The following is a 23,082-nucleotide window of genomic DNA, read 5'->3' on the forward strand; positions in this document are numbered from 1 at the left end:
ACAGTGTTTTATATTGAAGTAGTTCATACGGGGGGAAAAGTCTGCGTTCTGCAATTAGTGCGTCTTCACTGAATGTCCTGACCCCAGACGCACTCACAGGCTTTATTTATTATTAAGGAAGCAAACTTTATTCTCAGTATTTTGATCTTTTCAAAGTTACAAAGTTGAGTTACAAGTTATATTTATTTGCCCAGGCCACTGTGTGTGCCAGTATTAGCTTGTTTTAGATACATACACTGATCAGCCATAACATTATGACAACGACAGGAGAAGTAAATACCATTTTGTGGCAATTCAGTGTTCAATTCAAACTTTTGGACCTGGCATTCATTCATATGGATGTTACTTAGACATGTAGCAGCCACCTAAATCAGACCAGACCAGACCAGGCACAACCCCCCCCCCCACCCCCCCACACCCCCGACCCAGCAGGATGTAGCCTGATATAGCCACACACACAAAAACAGTTTAGGAAGAACTAAAAAAAAAAACTAAAAAAAAACCTGACAAACAGCACAAGGCCTCAAAATTCGCTAGTTCCCAAACTGATCTAATATCTGTAGGATGATCCACAGAGGCCCCCACTAACAGCATTCAGTTTCCAGACATAAAATGATCAGGAACTCCTAACTGCGTAGCAACAGTAGCTTTTTCCAGAGAGCGGTCATGTTCTGAGCTTATTATAAAAAAAAAAAAAAAAAAAAAAAAAAACACGGCGCGCGCAGCAGGACCTTGCAACCACGTCTCCACAGCCGGTCGCTAATGTACAGATTCTGATTACAAATGACAGAGTATTCACATGCTCACGTTGTTTTTTTCTGTCGTTGGTGTGCTTTTAAGTCAGATGGTGGCTGCTTTTTTTTTATAGCTCTGGCCTGAAAGGTGCTTAGAGTATTTGTATGACAGATAGGAACAAAGGAAACAGCCACAATCTGATTAATAATTTCATAATTTCAAATGTCATCGTAAAATCATCTGCATGTTTGACGCACGTACCACCATTTTTGCAGACTTTCCAACCTGAAATTTATTAATAAATGCACGGTTACATCACCAGTGTAAGATGGCAGCACCCATTTACCTCCGGGGGAGTTGTCGTGTCGTCCATCTTTATATGCAAAGTATGATTTTTTTTAACCTCCTGAGACCCGGCGTCCTCATACGGGGACATTACGTTTTAGGTTTGTGGCAGCTCATTCTGCTTCATTTAGACCTGTCGTCCTCATAAGGAGGCACTTTTGTCTGAAATGTACTGGTAGCGAAGGCTCAATGCACTTCTTTTTTAAAATTTGATATGACATGTAAATTTAACAAATTCACATGTACACGTTTGAGGATGTTGGGATTTCATCATTGCCGATCATGCTTTTGCATTAAAATAAACAGTGATATACTTTGGTTCACATTAGTGACATAAATTGTAATATACAGTGAAATAATTCCTATGTCCAGATAATTTATTTCAAAAAAACAACTTCCAGTTCAAAGATGATGCTTATTTTTTATACTTCTTAGGTCCTAAAGATTGCTAAATGCACTTATTTTAAAGAGGATGCCATGTAACTCATCACTCAAACATTAACATAAGCAGTGGCCCAATAAAACCGTTAAGCTCAGTTTTGCAGGCGATGGTTCAAAGACGTTCCAGACGAGCTCGGGCCGGCGGGTGGTCCGTCCAAACCGGCCGAATAAGCTCACGTGGCCGGGCAGGAGTGCAGAAGAGTCCGAGGGAAACGCTAGGGACGCTAAGGCAGCTACATAAACTATGCAAGGAAATAGCTTCATGAGACGGTGTGTATGGGAGGAAAGCTTGTTAGAGGAATAAGGAGCAGGTGTGTAGGCAGGTTCAACGTGAGGAGATGCTGAGACGATTTAGGAAACGGAACAAAACAGACAAAATGTTCTAATAGAGCAACACATTTGGCTCGGAAACTAATGTGAAGCACCAGCGTCTATTTATAGACGTCTTTTACCCACCGTATGTTTGTCTTTGTTTCCCAGGTGGATTTCACTCTTCATACAAACAAATATAAAACAGCTTAACATTGTTGCCAAACGCATGTTGGACTTTTATTGCATGATTTAATCTTCTAAGAGTCTTAAGAACATTTCCATTGGTATTATTTTAGTTGTTAATGTTGTGATGATCTGTGCTAGCAGCTAATAAGGACAGAAATGTGTGTATTATCCGTGATCTTGTGCTTTCCCTCCTGATGTGATCACACAGCGTCTGCACGGCCTTTTTTTTTTTTTTTTTTAGAGGGGGGGGGCGACGTGTTCATTTTACAGCAAACAAATCTTATCTGCAACCCAGAAGATCTGAAGAATATTAAATTGCTGCTGCCCGACTAAAGTCTTGTATCAACAGAAACTGCCTTAAAAAAAATCTGAGGGGAGGGATGACGTTCAGATCTCCTTTCTTCGTAAATTCTTTTAGACGCGAGACGCATCTCGACTTTCAAAGGGATCTCAGAAACACTTTGAAACATCATCGGCCTATTTTATTTTTCATCTGGCACAAAAAAAAAAAATACACCACCAGTAAAAATATCTGTTTAAGATTTTAGCTCGCTGGCAGCAGCATAAAGCGAGTTCCCTTTGTGGTTGGGGTTTTAAAATCGGGGGCTTACAGCTCTCGTGTGCTTGCTCTCCCGTTAGAAGCTCGTCATCCACCGGTGAAAGACCTGGAGAGCCTCCCTGCCTGACAGAGAGCCCCCGGCGGACGCTCGGGGCTGCACAAACCGATCTAACCGCTTAGACATTTTTTAAGTCTGCAGAGGAGTTTTCCCCTCAGAGCAGCCGTTCTCTCTGAGTTCCATTTTTGCAGGATCCCCTCTGAGATGAACCAGCGTTCCTGATCAAATCTGCTTTTTCACCTCCTCATCCACCCCTCCCGACCCCCCCTCTACACTGTCCGCTTCACTGCTTCGCTCCTTTCTCCCTCCTTTTTCCTCCCCTCTCTCCCCCTCTTCTCCTCCTCCTCCATCATTTCACCTTTCAGCTGGACTCCCTCCATGCGATATTCAGTCTATAGGCACAGGTATGGGTGGCTCTCGTTGCTGACTTGTTTCCACTTGAATCCCCTTCAGGCCTCCATTGCCTGTTTCATCAGTGAGGTCTTCACTCTCCAACACAGCATGTGGGCAGTTTGCTTCGCCGTGGGCTACACTTATTAAACCTTTCGGTTCAGGCCTCCAATAAACGTCTTTGTCTTATTTCCTCGGGGAAATAGTAGCCGTGTAATGAAACTCGACCGCACGTAGTGACGCGAGTAAAACTCGTGCACAATCAGGTTCCCAGTGAAGCCCACGTAAACTGCAAACGCCCGCCTGTTTAACTCCCACATTTCTCTTTACGTAGACGATAGAAATGTGCTAATAAAGTTCTCAACACTGAGTCAAACGATATCGCAAATTTATTGTTAGCATGTAGTTGAGCCGCCTCTGAGAATAAAGCGCTGAGCAGAGCAAAGGAGCAGTTCACCTAAATTAAATTAAATTAAATTAAAGGCGCTAAGGCGTGTTGATGCTTTGTGTTTTATTTGCTGAGATTGTCAAAGCTACTGAACCATATCTGAAAATGGACGTAAATTGAATTTAGTTTAAAAAAATTAAAACCGATTTCTGTTTTTCAGCAACACTATTTGGGAGCGTATTTTAATATTCATCATTATTATTAGTTTTTTTCTGGCAACCTGACGTGAATAACTTGTAAAATCTCTTCTTGTTGCTCTTGTTTTGGCTTCCACCCATCCCGAGGAACACGTCTATCTCTTCACCAGTGAAATTTTTCCTTGAATTCCTCCGAACAATCGCAGGAAAGCAGATCCAATGAAAAGTGTTTTTTTTTCTTTCTTTTTCTTAAATTATATTAAAGAAGCCTCAGCAAATAAAACTAAAAACCTTATTCAAGATCCACTTCCAGTTCTTTTGGCTGCTTTTCTTCCGCTCCTGGCATCTGATTGGTTGTCATGGCAACAGAGCAAACTGCATCCGCTGACTCCGGTGATGGAGGCGGTCGGACTGCTTCTTCACAACTAAAAAAATAAATGAATAATAATGATCATTTTTATATTTTGGGTGAACTGAACTTTCACGACATTAATGATAAAAGTTTATTTATCTGATTTAATTAATTAATTCATCTAATTAAATCATCACAAACCCCATCTGCCGTCCCAGACGGGCGCCAGTTAAAGATTTGCAGACTGTTTGACACAGGTTTGATTTTTATAAAAAATATTATAAATTATAGAGTATGATTCTAAGGATTATTAATCATAAGTGATTTTAATAGTTGTAGAGAATTTACTGCTCATCTTCCATGTTGTTGTATCCTTCATTTAGAGGTTTTTACAGTGACTTCACCTCATTTAATCGTCACTGTTCATATAATCATCATCACTGCGTCCGGTCTTTACAATCGGTGATGCTGTAAATGCTAAACAACGGTGTGTGCAACTCTTCCTGTCTACTTTCAGTTGCTTGGTTCACCTTTGACCCGGCCTCCGCTCACCCCGACATCGTCTTCTCCAACGACAACCTGACGGTGTCGTGCAACAGCTACGACGACCGGGTGGTCATGGGGAACACCGCCTTCTCCCGGGGCGTCCATTACTGGGAGATAACGGTGGATCGCTACGACAACCACCCCGACCCGGCCTTCGGCATCGCCCGCGGCGACGTCCTGAAGGACGTGATGCTGGGGAAGGACGACAAGGCCTGGGCTATGTACGTGGACAACAACCGCTCCTGGTTCATGCACAACAACTCCCACACCAACAGGTGACTGAAGACGAATTCTGTTCTCATGGAGATGCATTTTTGGAGGAAAGAAGGAGATTTGTATATCAGCATTTTAACACCTAACCTCCTTGCTATGCATTTTTTTTTTTTAAAATCTTTAAGGTATTTGGGATTAGTAGGACCAAAATAAATATAAAAACTAAGAACAAGAAGTCCATCTTTTTTTCTTTTTTTTCAAACATGGGGATTAATTCATAGTATATTATAATTAATTCACCAATGTGCAACAAAATAGAAAACTTTTTATTTTAATACCTGAGCAAAATCAGAGTTGCAAGCAATGAAGTCCCAAAAATGAGTACTTTAGCTAACTAACGAGCTAATTAGCTGTAGCGCATTACTATTGACAGAAGTTGTTAACTTTGAGTGTTAAACTACAAATGTTAATGTTTCAAGAGCCACCACCACCCTGAACTCTCCATGCTACAAACAACGTTATATAAGTATGTTTAATTACAGACTTCTAGCTACATTGATGCTGCTATTCTGTCTATTCTGTTTTTTTTAACCTTGTGAAATACATGTTTACACTTTTACCGCTGATGCTGCAAAGAAATATATTCTATAATTTCTGTATATTTCCAGTATTTTTTTAGTATTTTAACTTTAGCTTGTCAATCTTTGTAAATAATATTTTTTTGCACTATTTTGTATATACTTGTGTTTTTTGTTTTTTTTTGCACTGAAAAAGGGGAAGCTCTCCAATGTCACTGTACACTGTATTACAACAAAAGGCTTCTATTCTATTCTATTCTATTCTATTCTATTCTATTCTATTCTATTCTATTCTAATGGCTGTTACAAACGTTACCACCTGCATTAAAAGAAATAATGATTCCTACCAGCAGGAGGCAGTAGTTTTGATCCTTCAATCAGAAGGGGAAACGTAACAGGGCTCAGAGTGATCATGAACATACTGAATCAGCTGAAAAGTCACAGATAATGGAATAATTAGTGGTAACCATGCAGGACACGCCTCCAACAATAGAGCCACAGATGCTCGCTGACAAAAAGTCAGTCGACTTGAAGTGTCAGCAAAGTGTTGTCTAATATCTAATATCAGAAATAAACCTTCTGCTGCTGCAGGAAAATTCACAATTTACACATCATCTGAAAAATAACTACTTTCCACAACTGTGAATGAAGTATTTATATAGGATTGTTCAAATGATCTGCAGGATGTTTCTTTGAATCAGTCTTAATTTTCCTGTATGCGTCGTGCAGGACGGAAGGTGGCATCACTAAAGGATCTACAATAGGAGTCCTGCTGGACTTCAGCCGTCGTATCCTCATCTTCCTCATCAACGACGAACAGCAGGGTCCGGTGGCGTTCGAAGGCTTGGAGGGCGCCTATTACCCCGCTATCAGCCTCAACCGAAACGTCCAGGTACAGAATTATTCTTCTGGTTCACGCACTGAGGCTGTGAACTAGTTTAAGTAAATCAGCTGTTTAAACACATCTTGTGATAGTTCATGAAAGTAATTCCTTTTTATGGACTTAAAATTAACGAATGTGTGTTTCATAAATCTTTTCAAACAAAGATGAAAAGTTTCATTATTGATTCTGTGCAGTGAGTTCCTAGAAGCTCATGGGGGCGCTGTTTCATTTCCTAACTCTGACTTCACATCTGAGCAATGAAAGTGGGGTTTTGAAACTACTTTTAGCATTTACAAATACCAGTGTTGCAGAAACTCGTAGCATATTTTTGCATTGGAGGTAAAAGCATGTAAGTCTCCCCTGTTTCCACGGAAACAAGAGATGGAGAACGCTGCAACACACAGAAAGTTGACACAATAAAGCTGAGCAGAGGTTTTATGGATCCAGTGGAAAGTACCTGGAACGATCTGTTTTTTCCCCAAGAAAAAAAGTCTTAAATATTTCTGACCTGACTTAAAACTGACAAACAAACAAAGAACTATTGTTTCTCTGGAAACAATCTGAGCTTCATGAATGTGAAATAAGACTAACATCAGAGAAAAAGGGGATTAAACCTCGAAAGAGGAATCTTCAAAGACTCAACAACAGTTAGTTGCTTTGAATTTCTTATTGCTCCCGGTGGTTTATCTCGTTCCCCCGGTCAGGAAATAGCTCATCAGCCCCACCTACAGGAAGAAAAATATGTCTTTACCATAATCTATTAACCCATGTGTGTAAACGTGTGTGTGTTTCTGCAGGTCACACTGCACACCGGCCTACCCATCCCCGACTTCTACACCCCCGGGGAGGCAGATCCAACCGGCTCCGTGTGCTAAAGACTCGCCAACGCTCAGTTTGGATAAAACCTTGCGGCAAACAGTAACTCTGATCTCACCCTCACTCTCTCCTCTCAATCGCCTCCTCCTGACCGACTGACCCCCCCGATCCTCGGTTAGAGGCCCTTATCCAGCGCTGAGCCATGCCTTTATCATGCCTAAACCTTGGACGCATGGACCATCGTCAGGACACTGTCAACACAGACAGTGCTTTGCCATCTCTGCCCTGTAGTACAGTTAGTCAGAAATCCTCTGCTCGTGGACTTCATGGAAGCAGTAATCATCTGCTTTCTCAATACTCATCTCATCTCATCGCTCAACTCTCTAATGCTGCCTTCAAACCAACTCGTGAGCTTTTGTGGTTACAACATGGGAAGTTGTGTACACAAAATGTTTGACGTTGAAGCGGTAGCGTTGGCAGTACACCGTGAAAGTTGTGGAAGCGAAACGACTTGGTAACCCAGTTGTAGGAAATGCAAACAGATGATGAAAGGATGAGGCTTTCGCACACCTGAAATGAGATTGTGTACTCGTACAAATCCATTTAAAAGCAGCATGTGTGCAGGTTTTTAAACTAAAAGCAGCACTTAGCTTAACTGAGCATAACAACCAGAAACGAGGCTAAAAGGGTTGAATAATCCAACGCTGCCTTTAAATTAGCCCAAGGTTATGACATGAGAAGTCATGTACACAACATATTTGCCAATGAAATGTAGTAACATGTCCCGTAAGGCACGACAACACTGCTGCTAGGCTACCTTTAACATCTGGAAGATGAAGTTAGCAAGCTAACAGCTGGGAAACTAATAAGTAAAGTTAATGTAGGAAAGGATAAGGCCACTATGTTTAGTGACACTCTGATTAGACAAAATCCAAAATTAAAAGATTCTTCACAAATAAATAACAATATATTAACTCACCATCCACCTGTTAATACCAAAAGAGGCTGCGGCTTTTCATGAACATGGTGAACACGAACCAATTTGAAGGCAGCATACTCTAAGTATGAAGGCTAGCTAGTTAGCATAACTGAGCTTAAAGAGTGGAAACAAGGGGGCGAAAGCTAACATGTCCAATGTTGCCTCTAAATTAACTCGTGGTTACAACATGAGAAGTCATGTACACAAAATGTTTGGTGGTAAAGCGTAGCAGCTGTTAGCATCTGGAAGCCACAGAGGCTAACTGTTACAGCTACGTTAATGAAGAAAAAGCCAAAGCGTAATGAAGGAATGAGGCTTTGGGTCTGATTTAAAGGCAGCATAGTGTATGTGCTAAGTGCGAAGGCTTAAAACCAGCGGTTAGTTAGCTTAACTTAGCATAAAGAGCGGAAACATGGGCAGAAGCACGCTAGCACCTTCAAGTTCGACCTCTAAACTATAAACTATGAACGCTGTGGTTTAATGAGCACAACAACACTGTGTTGTTTACATTTAGACTTTTGTACAGATTAGTCATGACGTAACATATGCAGCTTTCAGAGGCACCAGGCTAGCCGCTTCTCCCAGTTTCACATGTTTATGCTAAGCTAAGGTAACCTAACCGGCTGCTACCGGTTTTATAATGAGTGTCCCGAATCTTATTCAAATTCCAAACGTCTCCATTCATTTAAAACACCAGGGGGAGGGAAGAGAGGTCGTCTCGTCCGTTTATGTTAAACTGTGTGAGGGTGAGCAGCAGCTGAGCCTGATCGGTATCATATCCTGCTCTGTATAAATGAGAAGCTTTTTTTTTAGTGGCTTAGCTCGTGTGAACCTTCTGTATTGTTTGTAAAAACAACAAAAAAAAATAATAAAATTCAGCGTCGACGTGTAAAAAGTTGCTGGAAGCGAGGCCTTCGTGAAGCCTTTCTCTGCAGTGCAGCTTTCGAAACGGGAGGATTTTTTGGTTTAATGTATCATAAAGAGTGAGTTAAAATGGGTTCGAGGCGACGACGATGAAGATGTTTGAATAAGGTGCTACAGCAGCTCGCTTAGTTCTGGCTTTTTCTTTCTTTTTTTACTGTAGGTGACTGGATACTGGTAGTTTTGTAAAATTGTTATTGAAATGGATCTATTGCAAAGAGTTGTATAGCTAAATAAGTTATTGATGTTCAGAGTTTTTCAACGAGAATTCATCATTGTTTCTTTAGTGGATGTATAGTAATTACAGTAAAGAAAGAAAACGCTTTTAAAAAAAAATCTCGAGCTGCGGAGGCTTGTTTTAGTTTTATTTCCTATAAAAGCAAACAGGAGAGGTGACGAGACACGGGGATGTTTTTATTTTTGTTTGTTTGTTTGTTTTTGGCGGCAGCACATTTGGACAACAGCTTCTTCATGCTAACATTAGCAACATAGCACAAAGACAAGCTAACATGTTTATCAGGAACTTTATTTTTTGTTTAATAGAATAAATTAGTTTTAGCTCCAGTGTCAGCATGCTAACATTCGCTAATTAGCACAAAACAAAAAGCTGAGGGCGACAATTAGCTTGATCCTAGGCCCGTGACACACCAGACCTGAGCATCTGTGACCCTAGTTATGGCATCCTGCACCGCAGGCAGCGGTCAGACCCTTAAGGCAAATGCGTAGATTCAATCTGCTTTCTTTATGTGGGCAAACCAGTTCATCACGAGCAGAAAACAAAACAACAAAGTTTAAAGGACTTTATCTCCTCTGAACATTCAAGCCGGTTCAGGAGGAGTCACGACAGTTTGTAGCTCCTCCTAGCTCTGTAGCCTAGCAGCTAATAGTAGCTCTCACACTACAAAACGACAAAAGCTACAACTCAGTCGGTGTTGGGCGATTTTTTTAGGGTGTGACTCAAGCGCCCGTGACGCCTTATTGACGGGCCGGGTCTGGAATAAGCATCGACTGTAAATATACAACGTTAAAGTTAAAGCCGACTTCATGCAACAAGTAGCAACAAGTCTAAGACGTCAGCTTGTAGCTTCACATGGAAAGACTTGATTGAAGATGTGTTAGTGTGCACACGCCGATATAGTTTTCCTTTTTTGATTGACAGGTGCAGACCACTGCCACCTGCTGCTATTAAGAGTTATGTGTTTTAGCTCACGTGTCAATGACGCAGTCAGCAAATGATTTCTGGTAGATCTTTGAGGTCGGTTTGGTGCGTCCGTAGCTTTAGCTCCATCAGCTACATCACAAACTCTAAAATTACCATAAACGTTATAACCAACATGTCTCTACAACAAAAAACTAAAACAACCATTAAAGTAGGATTCACCATTATTGGTTTATACATATTTTCATTGCCGTCTACCAAAGAGGTCGACCACCTGACACTGCCGTCCACGCTCTAAAAGAAAGAATTAATAATGTTTCCACGCAGCCATACTTTAACATGTTTAACGGTTTACGTGAAGGAGCTGCTGCCCAATCGAAGCTGCCTTTTAAAGTTTCCCCCGTGAATCGGAGCCCGGAGACATTCAACATGTCGAGCATACACATAAGGTGCTATCCTGTGTTTGAGCTTCATGGGTGTGCCTTTACCTCCCCCTTTTTTTCTTCAATATACCTAAAAATATTTATGAAACTTTGCTACAAACTAGAGTCATTGCTTCAGCAGAGTCAACTGTAACATCTGTGATGCCCGACTTCACCTGCTGCTACATATTTTTCTATCGTGAAAGGGCAGAAATCAGCAAGAGTCACGTCTTGTATGGATTAAAAAACCACCACGGTATTAAAGGAGGTCTATTATATCCTTTTTTTTTTTCTCTCTCTCTCCCATAGATTGTAAAATCATAACGAAAAAGGCTGCACACGGTGAACTTGACCATTTCTCCTATGACATGTGCATGCGAAGTGAACCGAGCTGCTGCAGCGAGTTGCACGGCTGAACCCGAACTTTGATCGCTGCAACGTTTAACTGGCTGTTTTTCGAGGTTGAGCCTTTTGTTCGGCTGTAATTACGAATCTGAAAAAAACAAAAAAGAAAAAAAAAAAACAGCCCATTCATTCAGCGGTGGGTCGCTGAGCAGACACAGCTTTCCTTTGACTCGCACACAGACGAGTGCAGCCGTTATCAAAACATTATATAACCCCGGAAAAACAACTAAGACGTGGGTTTAATTCAGCAGAAGAGTTCATTAAAGGGATTTTCTGTTCAACGTGAGATAAACAGTCTAAAAAATAAAAAATAAATAAATAAAAGTGTGATTGTAACATTTATTATTTCCAAATCAGCCAAATAACGATGTTAAAATAAAACCAGAGGATGATTTACGTTGAGCCTCGTCAGACTTTACAGACTGAAAGCACACAATCGCTGGGCGACTCCGTGTGTTATATCTCCTAATGTACATACATATGTTCGTGTGACTGTGTGTGAGTGTGTGTGTGTGTGTGCGTGTGTGTGTGTAACCTGCATTATAACCTCATTTAACTCCAAAGTGATTCTTTTTTCGATCCGAGGTGGAATGTCATCGTTATTATTTACTGTGAACCTGAAATATCTCCATGGAGAGTTTTTATGAATTTAAGATGAACATTGTTTATATTATTATGATTATTATTATTACGATTATTATGATTATTTTAACGCGCTTACTATCATTACTATGATTGTTCTGATTCTGTGTCCATCATGACCATGTTACTGCTATAATTATGATGATTTCAACTATAATATGAGCCTCTGTGTTTCCTGTATGTGTGAATATTCAATAAAATAGGTGTCGATAAGAAAAGTGGCGTCGTGTCCGTCTATGGCCTCCTCAACCCCAGTGCTCACAAAGAGGTTATATTTCATTACACTAGGCTAAAAAAAAAAAAAAAAAAATCATTCGTTCTTTCCTACTAATTATATTTAGACCTTTGGTGTTTGCTTAGTGTCCCGCTGTCCCACAGTTTGATAACCTCATGTGTAAAAATGTCTCACTCACAGCAAACATGCGCCAACTTTAACTTTTAGACGCACTGTGTAAATCCATTCATTCTGCGTCTGTGGAGTTTCTGTTTCCACTTCCTGCAGCTCAGCGGAGGCCGGACAGAGCTACACCCTCCCCCCGCGCCCACCAATGAAACGCAGCCGAGGGAGGAGACAGCTTCGTGAAAACTGCCTCCGTGCTACCTTTCTGCTCCACTTCCAAAGCCAGGACGTGAACACACACACACACACAGACCGAAACCCAGGACGAACCCAGCTCCCTGCTCCAGCATGGCGACACCTCTCACCGACCAGGAGAAGCGCAAGCAGATCAGCATCAGGGGGATCGTGGGAGTGGAGAACGTCGCGGAGCTGAAGAAGGGCTTCAACCGTCACCTGCACTTCACCCTGGTGAAGGACAGGAACATTGCGACGCCCAGGGACTACTACTTCGCCCTGGCCCACACCGTGAGGGACCACCTGGTGGGGAGGTGGATCAGAACGCAGCAGTTCTACCATGAAGCAGACCCGAAGGTAAAAAAAGAGAAAAAGAATCTGAGGTTTCAGCATGAAGCTACATGTCTGCTCACACCCACTAAATAAACTCTAAACGCGTTTCCCTGCACAATCGTGTGAATCTAAACTGTGTTCATGCAAGATTATGCAGAAAGAATGACACGTGAAAGTGGTTCAAATCATTTCCCCGCCTGCACGCTCCGAAAGAAAAGACCTTGTTTGCTCTTAAAAGGAAAATCTTTTGCACGTTTATCCACTTGTTTAATAGGAAGTAGTTCGCTGTTGCAAAAATACAAAGAGCTTCTGTATTTTTATGACGTTGTGACATCATGTTTTGCTCCGGTTTCATTCATTCTCTGCTCTGCCCTTTCTGCACCTTTATGTCACAATCAGATACCAAACTCAGCTGCACTTGATTGAAAGCATTTTATTTTTAAGAAAGCGCAAAATCATAAGAGTTACTGATTGTTTGTGTCACTCGTCCAGAGGGTGTACTACCTGTCTCTGGAGTTCTACATGGGCAGGACGCTCCAGAACACCATGATCAACCTGGGGCTGCAGAACGCCTGCGACGAAGCCATCTATCAGGTCAGACGTTGGTTCCACAGAGGCTTCGGGCTTCGGTCGAACGCGTCCGACACGCTTACTCACATTCTCACGTTCTCTCTGCTGCAGCTCGGCCTGGACATGGAGGAGCTGGAGGAGATGGAGGAGGACGCGGGGCTGGGCAACGGAGGCCTGGGCAGACTGGCAGGTAAGCGAGGTCTGCAGGAGCTCAGAGAAAGGGAGGAAATGTTTCATGGTACACCCACTCCTCTGAGATACAGACGGAGGAAATTATGGGAAAAAAATGGCAACATTCTGTTTTTAAACCGACCACGGAGACACAGACATGTGGGTCATTCTGCATGCGAACGCCGCGTTAGAACAATACGATACGGTTTTGGCAGATTTCCATCAAATATCTTCGTGTGCCTGTTGAACAAATGAAGCAACTCGCACCGGCAGAGATGTCGCAACAGACTCTGGAAATGAGCAAATCAGCAGCTACGCCAGTGACGCAAAGCATTTCTCAATTCAGCACTATGGAGTTTACATTTAAGATTTAAATCTGTTTGTTTTTTTTCCCTGCATGCAGCATGTTTCCTGGACTCGATGGCCACGTTGGGCCTCGCAGCGTACGGCTATGGCATCCGATACGAGTATGGGATCTTTAACCAGAAGATAAGAGATGGCTGGCAGGTACCTGAAGCTTTTTTATTTAAAAAAATAAATAAATTCAGTCACAACGTCACTCCCTAGACCTCCCCCTTATCTTTTACTTTAAAAAATCAGGACTCTCTCCTTGAACTCGACCGACGGGGCCAAAGAAGAGATGAATTAGGTCAGAATACGTACGGGGCTAATCATTAACATGTTCACATGTTCAGGGCCAGACTCCTTCAGCTCCCGGTGGAGGCTGGTTGTTTTTTTTTGGATAAAAAAGAAGAAGAAAATAAAACTTGCGATAACAGATCCTAAAACTGAAGGCCTTTGCCCTTTTGCTTTCTGCTGCCTGTTTGCAGTACAAACATGCACCTCTGAACACTGAACTGGAAACAGAGGGGTGGATGAACCTGTGCGTCTACTCCCTGCTGCTAGCGTAAAAACACAAAACTCCTCTTCCTTAACCTGCAGCTTTAGAGTAAAGAGACCAGATAAGGCTTGGTTCAAGGGTCTTACTCAATAGCTTGCTTTTTTTTTTTTTTTTTTTTTGTCCTGGATAACTTATCTGTGCACCTGTTCTGACCTATTCGCCTAGGTGGAGGAGGCGGACGACTGGCTGAGGCACGGGAACCCCTGGGAGAAAGCTCGCCCTGAGTACATGCTGCCGGTTCACTTCTACGGACGGGTGGAGGAGACGAAAGACGGCTCCAAATGGGTCGACACTCAGGTACTGACACTGGATTATCGTCCAGGTGGGATGAGCTGCTCTGATTCTGGAGACTTTAGTAAAAAAAGTCAACAGGGCAGCTGAAGGAAAGTAGCAACAACTGCTGTGTCTTCTTGAACTCTTTCCATCTTCCTCCGTGCAGGTGGTTCTGGCAATGCCCTACGACACCCCCATCCCCGGCTACATGAACAACACCGTGAACACCATGAGGCTGTGGTCCGCCCGTGCCCCCAACGACTTTAACCTCAGAGACTGTGAGTGCTCGAGGCCATTACAGTTCTCGTATATATATATATATATATATATAAACACTTTGCAACACAGTCTCATCATTTCCTTTCTACTTTGCAATAGAGTGAAGGAAACTGCTGCAACAATGGTGGCATGCAACCAGATGCCACAGCTACTTCCTCAACTGTTTTTTATTCTCCAGCTTTACAAGCTTTACAGTGAATGTTGTTGTCTGTGTGCAGTTAACGTCGGAGATTACATCCAGGCCGTTCTGGACAGGAACCTGGCGGAGAACATCTCCCGCGTGCTCTACCCGAATGACAACGTAAGTTCAGTGTTTAGCCGCATAGGTCTACAACAGGGGATCTGCGACCCCTAGGGGGTGCGCAGAAGTACTGCAGGGGAGTCGCAAAATCTTTGGTTGATTGGACATTTTTATATATATATATATATTTATTTTCTCTCACATATTTAAATTTCTTTAAATATACATTCATATGAATCCACCATATTTTAATAAAGGGATAAATGGAGGCAGAAGATGTTATCTTTCACTTTCAGACAGAGCGCCGCATTAGACCTGTCAATCTAAGTCTCCTGTACACAGTAGGCCCCGCCCCTATCGCTGCTGAGCCAATCACGAGGCCACATGCTACACGCTGACTCTGTCAGGTTCCACGCCATTGGCTGAGAGCCCATTCAGTCGCTACAATATTAGCAGAAGAGAAGCTAACAGTGTCAAAATGCATCGCTTTATTTTATTTCTTTTTATTTCATATATATAAAATAACATTTAAAATAGTATTTGAACCTGTGTGTTATTTGAGTAGCTTAATATTGAATGCAAAATGATGACAATAATGTATATTTATAAACAGCGCTAGGCCAAGTTTAAGGGGGGTCTCTACTTAATATCCTTGGCCTGAAAAACGTTGAGGACTCCTGGATTAGCGCATACAATAGACACCGCTGTGCACAACGCGCTGCTAGATAGATGAGAGTGTGTTTTCCCATCCTGTGTCCTGTGTTCCCGTGTTGCAGTTCTTCGAAGGGAAAGAGCTTCGTCTGAAGCAGGAGTATTTCGTCGTGGCGGCCACACTCCAAGACATCATCCGCCGCTTCAAGACTACGAAGAAGGGCAGCCCAGCTCGCACCTCCTTCGAGGCCTTCCCCGACAAGGTACATGGTGAATGCAAAATCCAAAGTAACGAGAGTTTCAGTTATTTTGTAACTTTGATTTGCAACAACACTCTTTTTCTGCTTTTTTTTTTTTCTCTTTTTGCTATTTCTACACAAACCTGTTTGGCAGCAAACTAAACCAGTCGGCCTTCCTCATTTAAAGAGCCCACAACTTGCATAAGCTTAGATCGCTTTCAGAGATCCAATAAGTGAGAGTTGCAGAGGAGATGCTAATCATGCACATCGTATGCATCGGGCAGTTGCGGTTCAATACGTAGAGCGGGTTTTATAGAGATGGCAGTTTGATACCCCTCCACATTGTCCTATGCAGAGACCATGAACCTGAAGTTTCCTTGCATGGCAGCATGTGTGAATGCGTAAATGATGCACATTAAATGCAGCAAAGCGTAATTTGGCCTAAAAATTAAACGCATTAGAGCAACATTAGTGTTTCAGACACTGTGGATGAAGATTTTGTGCAAATATATTCAGCAACTTGTGTCTTTAAGTTGAAGATATTTCAGATTTAAACATCTTCAGAAGCTTTTTGTCACAGCAATTTCTTTCAAAATGCAAAGAAAAGACTAAAATTCGATGTGTAAAGCACCTTGGATTGCAATCCATTTGTATGAAAGATGCTATATAAATAAAGTTGGTTTGATTTGATTTAAAATTAAGCTAATGGTTAAAAAAAAATGTTTTCTAGCAACAAACGGCCAATGTGTCACTTCAAGTTCTCTCGTTTTCCAGGTCGCCATTCAGCTGAACGACACCCACCCCGCCATGGCCATCCCCGAGCTGATGAGGATCTTTGTGGACATTGAGAAACTCGACTGGGACACGGTGAGAAATGAGCTCCAGACAAACTCAGACTCATGACAAATGAAACAAATGCTCCAGTGTTGCGTCACGTTGGAAGGTTGTCTGCCAGGAAGTAAAATCAGGAAGAGGCTGTTTGTTGGTGAAGGGAAGAAGGGATCAGATAACAACTCGGTGTCACAACAAACCTGACTCCTTCCTCCTCTGCAGGCCTGGGACCTCACCAGGAGGACCTTTGCCTACACAAATCACACGGTCCTCCCAGAGGCTCTGGAGCGCTGGCCTGTGGAGCTCCTGGAGAATCTCCTGCCCAGACACCTGCAGATCATATACCAGATCAACCAGGCCCACCTCGATGTACGTGAACCGTTGTCTTTTTCTAACCGTGCAATTATGTGCAAATACAGCACATGCGTGAAAATAATCTTTTGCCATCGCTTCTGCAGAGGATCGCGGCCCTCTTTCCAAAGGACATGGAAAAGCTGAGGAAGATGTCTCTGATCGAAGAGGACGGATGCAAGAGGGTGAACATGGCGCATCTGTGCATCGTGGGATCTCACGCTGTCAACGGAGTTGCAGAGATACACTCCAAAATCATCAAGACTGAAGTGTAAGCCTCCAACATGCGTAGGCAACCAAACCAACAACAAAAAAAAGACCAAGCTGCTAATCTAAGCACAAAAACTGTGCATTTAAGTTATTACAACAAATTACAAAAACAGGAAAAGTTTGAAAACCGAAGCCCAGAGACACGGGTATGTCCTCATATGTTACCACAGGATTGAATCATCACCTGTGTTGCACATTCCCATCAATAATGTATGATGAAACACTCGAAGGCAAAAAAAATAAAAAAGAGAGATGCAAATACACGAAAGTATGTTAGCATTTGCTAATTTATACCTTTAATTACCACCAGATATGTTTGTACTTATCACTTGAACGTTGATTATTTGCAGTAAATTCCACTGCAAATTGTTAAGAACCTCGAAACAACCAACCGACATTGATGCTAACGTGCAGATTCTTAGTTCGTCATCATAGTTTAGCATGTTAGCGTGTGCTAATTAGAGAATTTGAGAGTTAGAGAATATGAATATGAATTGAATATTTGTAGTAAATCTCACTGCAATTAATTAGAGATTTGTCAAGAACTTAGGTTTATCTGACCCATAGCTAGCATGGCTAAGTAAACCTTTAGCATGTATTTCAACAAACCGGTGCAACAGTAAGAAAAAATATTCTAAAGGAAATAAGTGAACCAATGGCTGAGTGGAATTTTAATTTTAATTTTAAATGTCCTCATCTTAGTTTAGCATCTTATAAGGTTAGCATGAAACATTCTTTTGCAATTTTATTCATCTGAAAATCAAGAATGTGGAAGTTGTTAAATGAAACAAAAAAAAACTCCTTTCCTCTCAGACATTTAACTCTCATTTTCTTCTGACAGATTTCGTAATTTCAGCGACATAGAACCAGAGAAGTTTCAGAACAAAACCAATGGCATCACTCCCAGACGCTGGCTGCTCCTCTGCAACCCCGGACTGGCTGAGCTCATCGCCGAGGTCTGTTTGAATATGAAAATCAAGAGACAGCAAAGTGTTTAAGACGCCTAAATATTTAGAGATATATTCTCCATCTGCCGTCTGACCGAGAGTTGGCAAACGTGTCTTTCAGGTCATCGGGGAGTATTACGTGAAGGACCTCAGCCAGCTGGAGAAGCTGAAGGACTTTGTTGACGACGCCGCCTTCATCCGGGACGTCTCTAAAGTCAAACAGGTAGAGTTCACAGGGTTGTGCACATTTCAGGGTAAAATATTGTGAATTTACCTCAGAGCCATAATTGTAATTGCAAGATTAAATAGGCAGTTTCTCAACTTTTTGGCTTCTAATACCGCAAAATAATTGAATTGTTCAACTTTAAACTTCTCATGGCTTCATTTAACCTCCTGAGACCCTGCGTCCTCATATGGGGACATTAAGCTTTAGGTTTTATCGCAGCTTATTCTGCTTCATTGAAACCCGTTGTCCTCATTATTGGACGCTTTAGTCTGCCATCTAATGGTAGCAAAGAGTAAATACACTAGTCGGTGTACACGTTTGAGGACGCTGGGACTTCAGTTCTATCTTTTCACAGCCATGTTCAATTATTAAAATAAATAGTTTCTTATTTTTTCTCACATTAGTGTGACTTTATTATAATATAAATAATTAAATAATCCCAGTGTCCACATATGAGGACATTGTTTTTTTTTTGTTTTTTTCAAAAACTACCTTTTCAAAGATGATGCTTAGTTTTTATACGTCTTAGATCCCAAATAACTTGGAGAAATTAAAAATGCATATAAAAATAAGAGCTCGGTTCTCAGGAGGTTAAATAACATTTTAAAACACAAAGAAGAAAAAAAAAAGACTTAAAAATGTGGTAGTTTTAGAAACCTGCATATGATAATACAAATAATTAAAACAGGTAAAAAAACACAAAGCACAATTTTAAAAAAATCCATTAAAAATGCAGTTAAAACCAGGAAATAAAATAATCTAAACTAAACTCAACACATGTACAGTATAATAAACAATATTAAAATTCTTCTTCAAGCGGAACGATTCAAGTAACAAAACTTTCCATAAGGTTATAAAACTAAATGATCCGTGCCAACCACATGGTTTGACTCTGTTTTGTTCCAGCACAGCTGTTTCGAAACTTCATCTGGTATTAGTCCATGTGTTCACTGTCTTTTCATCATTATTATTCCTGCATGTCATAGCAGGCACACATGTCTCTCTGATCGTGTTGGGCATTTCAAAATTACATTTTGCAGCTTTACACTCACCACAAGCCCAGACAGGACTTCATTAATGATTCAGCAAATTTCACCTCAATGACTCCTTTGTCTACGAGTCACATATTTCTGTTTTTCTCACAGGACAACAAGGTGAAATTCGCCCACTACCTGGAGAAAGAGTACAGGGTGAAAATCAACCCGGCCTCCATGTTTGACGTTCACGTGAAGAGAATCCACGAGTACAAGCGTCAGCTCCTCAACTGTCTGCACATCATCGCCATGTACAACCGTACGTCTTAACACACAACGTTTCATGGCTCGTTGTGGGTCTGATTCTCTGAGAGATACGTTACATGACACAATCTGACATGTCCTGATGTGGAAATTCTCCACCGAGCTGTGTCATCAAACAAGTTAAAACAAACATGAAGAATGCAGTGAAGAGTATTTAAGTCAGCTGTGGGAATTTTCCATGAGGCTGTGATAAACAAGACGGTGGTTTTATGAACAATAGACTTTCCCTGCACAAACCATATATGAATATATGCATAATATCCACAATCACCGTCCAGGGTAATTCACAAATTAACAGCTTCATATTGTACCCAGAGGTAGATGAGTAGAATTGTTGCCTTCAAATGTAACTTTTTTTAAGTTTCGACATGTTGTCGAGTGCACAACTCGTGAATACCACAAGAGGGCGCTGTTCATTCGGATTTATTTTTATCGTTTTCGGCATGATCGCGTTAATCATGACACCATTTGAAGGTTGCATTACGAATTTGAAGCTACAGCCAGTAGTTAGTTAGCTTAGCTGAGCATCGAGAGTAGGAACGAGAAAGCTAGCATGTCCTCGTGTGGCGTAACTACTTCATAAAACCAGCCTAAATTATCTGATTGGCATTTGGAAGACCAGTCGAGCTGACTTTGTTCAACCGCTACAGCATAAAAATGACATGTTGGGAGTTTATTATCAATATGAGCTTGATTTTGTTACTAGCTAGGTTAGCTTCTACTCCCTGATATCAGTCTCTTGCCCCGTCAGTGGAAATATTTGATAAGATTCGAGTTCATGAGTTGTTTACGACTTCATATGTTATAATCACAAGTTCCATTTGAAGTTAAGCTAACTGACAGCTAGCTGCATCTTCATATTCAGTTTATTCTCCCCACAAGGAAGCACATTTTCCGTGGCTAACTAGCTGCTTTTCACCGTTTCTGCTATTGTTGCTAAGCTATGCTTACTCACTGCAGACAAAGCTAAATCTTTCAACATACACATCAAATCAAATCATACGGTTAAAGCAATTTGCTCGCTGTCACTACAAGATGCTAAGTTTCAATAGTATTCAATAGTATCTCTTGTGTAGATAGATTAGATAAATAGAACAACTCGATGCAGGTAAAACCATATATTATCATTTAAACCATAAAACTTAAGTGTTTAAACGTTTATTTGAAGCTTGTTTATAGTGATTTGCAGGGAAGTGTTTGTATTTAGCCAATACAGAGACTTGATGTTTTTTTGTTTTTTTTTAATTGAATCTCTCATATTGTTGTTATTTCTTCTCAAGGCATCAGAAAGGACCCTAAGGCACCTTTTGTACCGCGAACAGTGATCATCGGTGGAAAGGTACCAGCTCCACCACAGCAAATAAGGAGGGTGGGTAATGTTTTGGTTTGGGCAGTGAGTCATGCAATGTCGCCCTCTGCAGGCTGCGCCAGGCTACCACATGGCAAAGATGATCATCAAGCTCATCACCTCAGTGGCTGACGTGGTGAATAACGACCCTGTGGTGGGAGACAAGCTGAAGGTCATTTACCTGGAGAACTACAGAGTGTCTCTAGCAGAGAAAGGTACAGTTTATTCCTAAAAAAAACAAACAAAAACCTTAAAACGAGAGGGATTCTTAAAGTATTTTCTCTTCTTTTCGTCAGTGATACCTGCCACAGATTTGTCAGAGCAGATCTCCACAGCTGGTACAGAGGCTTCAGGAACAGGCAACATGAAGTTCATGCTGAACGGAGCCCTCACCATCGGCACCATGGACGGAGCCAACGTGGAGATGGCCGAGGAGGCCGGAGAGGAGAACCTCTTTATCTTCGGCATGAGGGTGGAGGACGTAGCTGAGATGGACAAAAAAGGGTAAAAAGAGGGCTCAATCATAAATGTTTAATTATCTATTGTAGATAATTTTTAAGTTGTTAAATCTACTTGTTTGTTGTTCCTTTTTAGATACGACGCCATGTCATACTACACAAAGCTCCCCGAGCTGAAACAAGTCATGGATCAGATCACGAGCGGATTCTTCAGCCCCAAGAATCCAGACATGTTCAAAGACGTCACCAACATGCTCTTCAAACACGACCGGTGAGCCTGAGCTTTATGGTCCAACTTACTGATTTCTATGGTTTTATTTTCTTTTATTATTTATGCCTCTCTCTCATTGTGTTCTCTCTTTAGTTTCAAAGTGTTTGCAGACTTTGAAGAGTACATGAAGTCCCAAGAGAAAGTCAGCAAGCTCTATCAGGTAACAGTCTTTTCTCTTCTCCTTTTGTGCTACATCTTCTTAGCTTTCCTTCCTTTTTTCACTAACCATGAACTTCAAGGCCTTTGTTTTTCATCTATCATCAGGATCCAACATAAAATAAAGGATTAAAAGCAGTAAAGTAGTAATACTGTAAACACAACATATATAATATTAACCTCCTGAGACCCTGCGTCCTCATATGAGGACAATAATTTTTAGGTTTTATTGCAGCTTATTCTGCTTCATTTAAACCCGTTGTCCTCATTAGTGACATCTAGTGGTAGCTAAGGGCTATCAACAGCAACGGGCTACAACTTTGCTAATTAGCAAGTACACGTTTGAGGACGTTGGGACTTCATTGTTTGCGATTCTGTCTCTGCACAGCCATGTTCAGGTATTAACAGTTTTATATTTTGTCCTACCTTGGTGACTTTCTTATAATATAAATAATGAAATAATCCCAGTGTCCACATATGAGGACGTCGCTTTTTTGATGCTTAGTTTTTATACTAATAGATTTAAGTTCTGTATATAATAGTTAAATAGGAACCCTTTTCTTTTTAATACTGCCAATGAAACATAAAGAATAGAACTAATAAAAAAATATACATTTTGTAATAAATATAACAAAGAATAATGAAATATTTGCCTCAAGAACATTACATCAAAGAAGATAAACCTACAAAAGCGGGAACGCAAAAGTAAACGTGTGATATCTTTACTCGTTAAGAACCCAAAGGAGTGGACGAAGATGGTGATCAAGAACATCGCGGCGACAGGGAAGTTCTCCAGCGACAGAACCATCGCAGAGTACGCCACCGAAGTGTGGGGCGTCGAGCCGACCGACCTGAAGATCCCGCCACCCAACGAGCCCAGGGAGGCCATCGAGGAGACGGCCAGAGCGCTGAAGAAAATGTGAGGCCGACCAACCGGCTTCCATTTTATGTTTACAACATATTTTTATTTTCTTTCCCCCTTTCAAGTTCTGAGCAATTTAAAGTTCAGGATGAATTTAGAAAATGCACATCTGCACCTGTTTGTATTTTGCCACCTGAGTCAAAGCACTGTTACAGTTTTTTTTTAGCGCCATTCACAAAAAACAAATGGTCATATTTAACATTCCTGAGCTAAATCTTTTTTTATTACATTCCTGTGACTTTCTA

The 23,082-nt window shown here is 41.3% G+C and overlaps 2 protein-coding genes across 3 annotated transcripts in view; both read left to right on the plus strand.

Annotated features, from left to right (window-relative positions):
• trim9 (tripartite motif containing 9) overlaps nucleotides 1-11,740 on the plus strand; it is a 40,770-nt gene extending 29,030 nt beyond the window's left edge. The window contains exons 8-11 of one of the 2 annotated variants that reach the window (XM_047610215.1): nucleotides 3,002-3,040; nucleotides 4,481-4,784; nucleotides 6,030-6,192; nucleotides 6,981-11,740. In XM_047610215.1, the coding sequence (XP_047466171.1) occupies nucleotides 3,002-3,040; nucleotides 4,481-4,784; nucleotides 6,030-6,192; nucleotides 6,981-7,058 (584 nt within the window). In that variant the 3' untranslated portion in view covers nucleotides 7,059-11,740. The remainder of the gene's footprint in view (nucleotides 1-3,001; nucleotides 3,041-4,480; nucleotides 4,785-6,029; nucleotides 6,193-6,980) is intronic. The other variant, XM_047610216.1, reaches the window with a different exon arrangement.
• A 385-nt stretch (nucleotides 11,741-12,125) lies between these two features.
• Nucleotides 12,126-22,986, plus strand: pygl (phosphorylase, glycogen, liver). Its single transcript, XM_047610214.1, has 20 exons — nucleotides 12,126-12,458; nucleotides 12,927-13,028; nucleotides 13,116-13,194; nucleotides 13,579-13,682; nucleotides 14,242-14,373; nucleotides 14,516-14,627; nucleotides 14,847-14,929; nucleotides 15,646-15,783; nucleotides 16,534-16,626; nucleotides 16,813-16,959; nucleotides 17,049-17,212; nucleotides 18,053-18,167; nucleotides 18,280-18,381; nucleotides 19,530-19,677; nucleotides 20,963-21,021; nucleotides 21,104-21,245; nucleotides 21,327-21,534; nucleotides 21,625-21,759; nucleotides 21,853-21,919; nucleotides 22,650-22,986. Exons 1-20 carry the CDS (start codon nucleotides 12,216-12,218, stop codon nucleotides 22,836-22,838), a joined length of 2,562 nt encoding a protein of 853 aa, XP_047466170.1. The 5' UTR covers nucleotides 12,126-12,215; the 3' UTR covers nucleotides 22,839-22,986.
• Nucleotides 22,987-23,082: the final 96 nt, after the last annotated feature.

Source organism: Mugil cephalus, chromosome 17, assembly GCF_022458985.1.
Source record: "Mugil cephalus isolate CIBA_MC_2020 chromosome 17, CIBA_Mcephalus_1.1, whole genome shotgun sequence".
Lineage (NCBI taxonomy): Eukaryota > Metazoa > Chordata > Actinopteri > Mugiliformes > Mugilidae > Mugil > Mugil cephalus.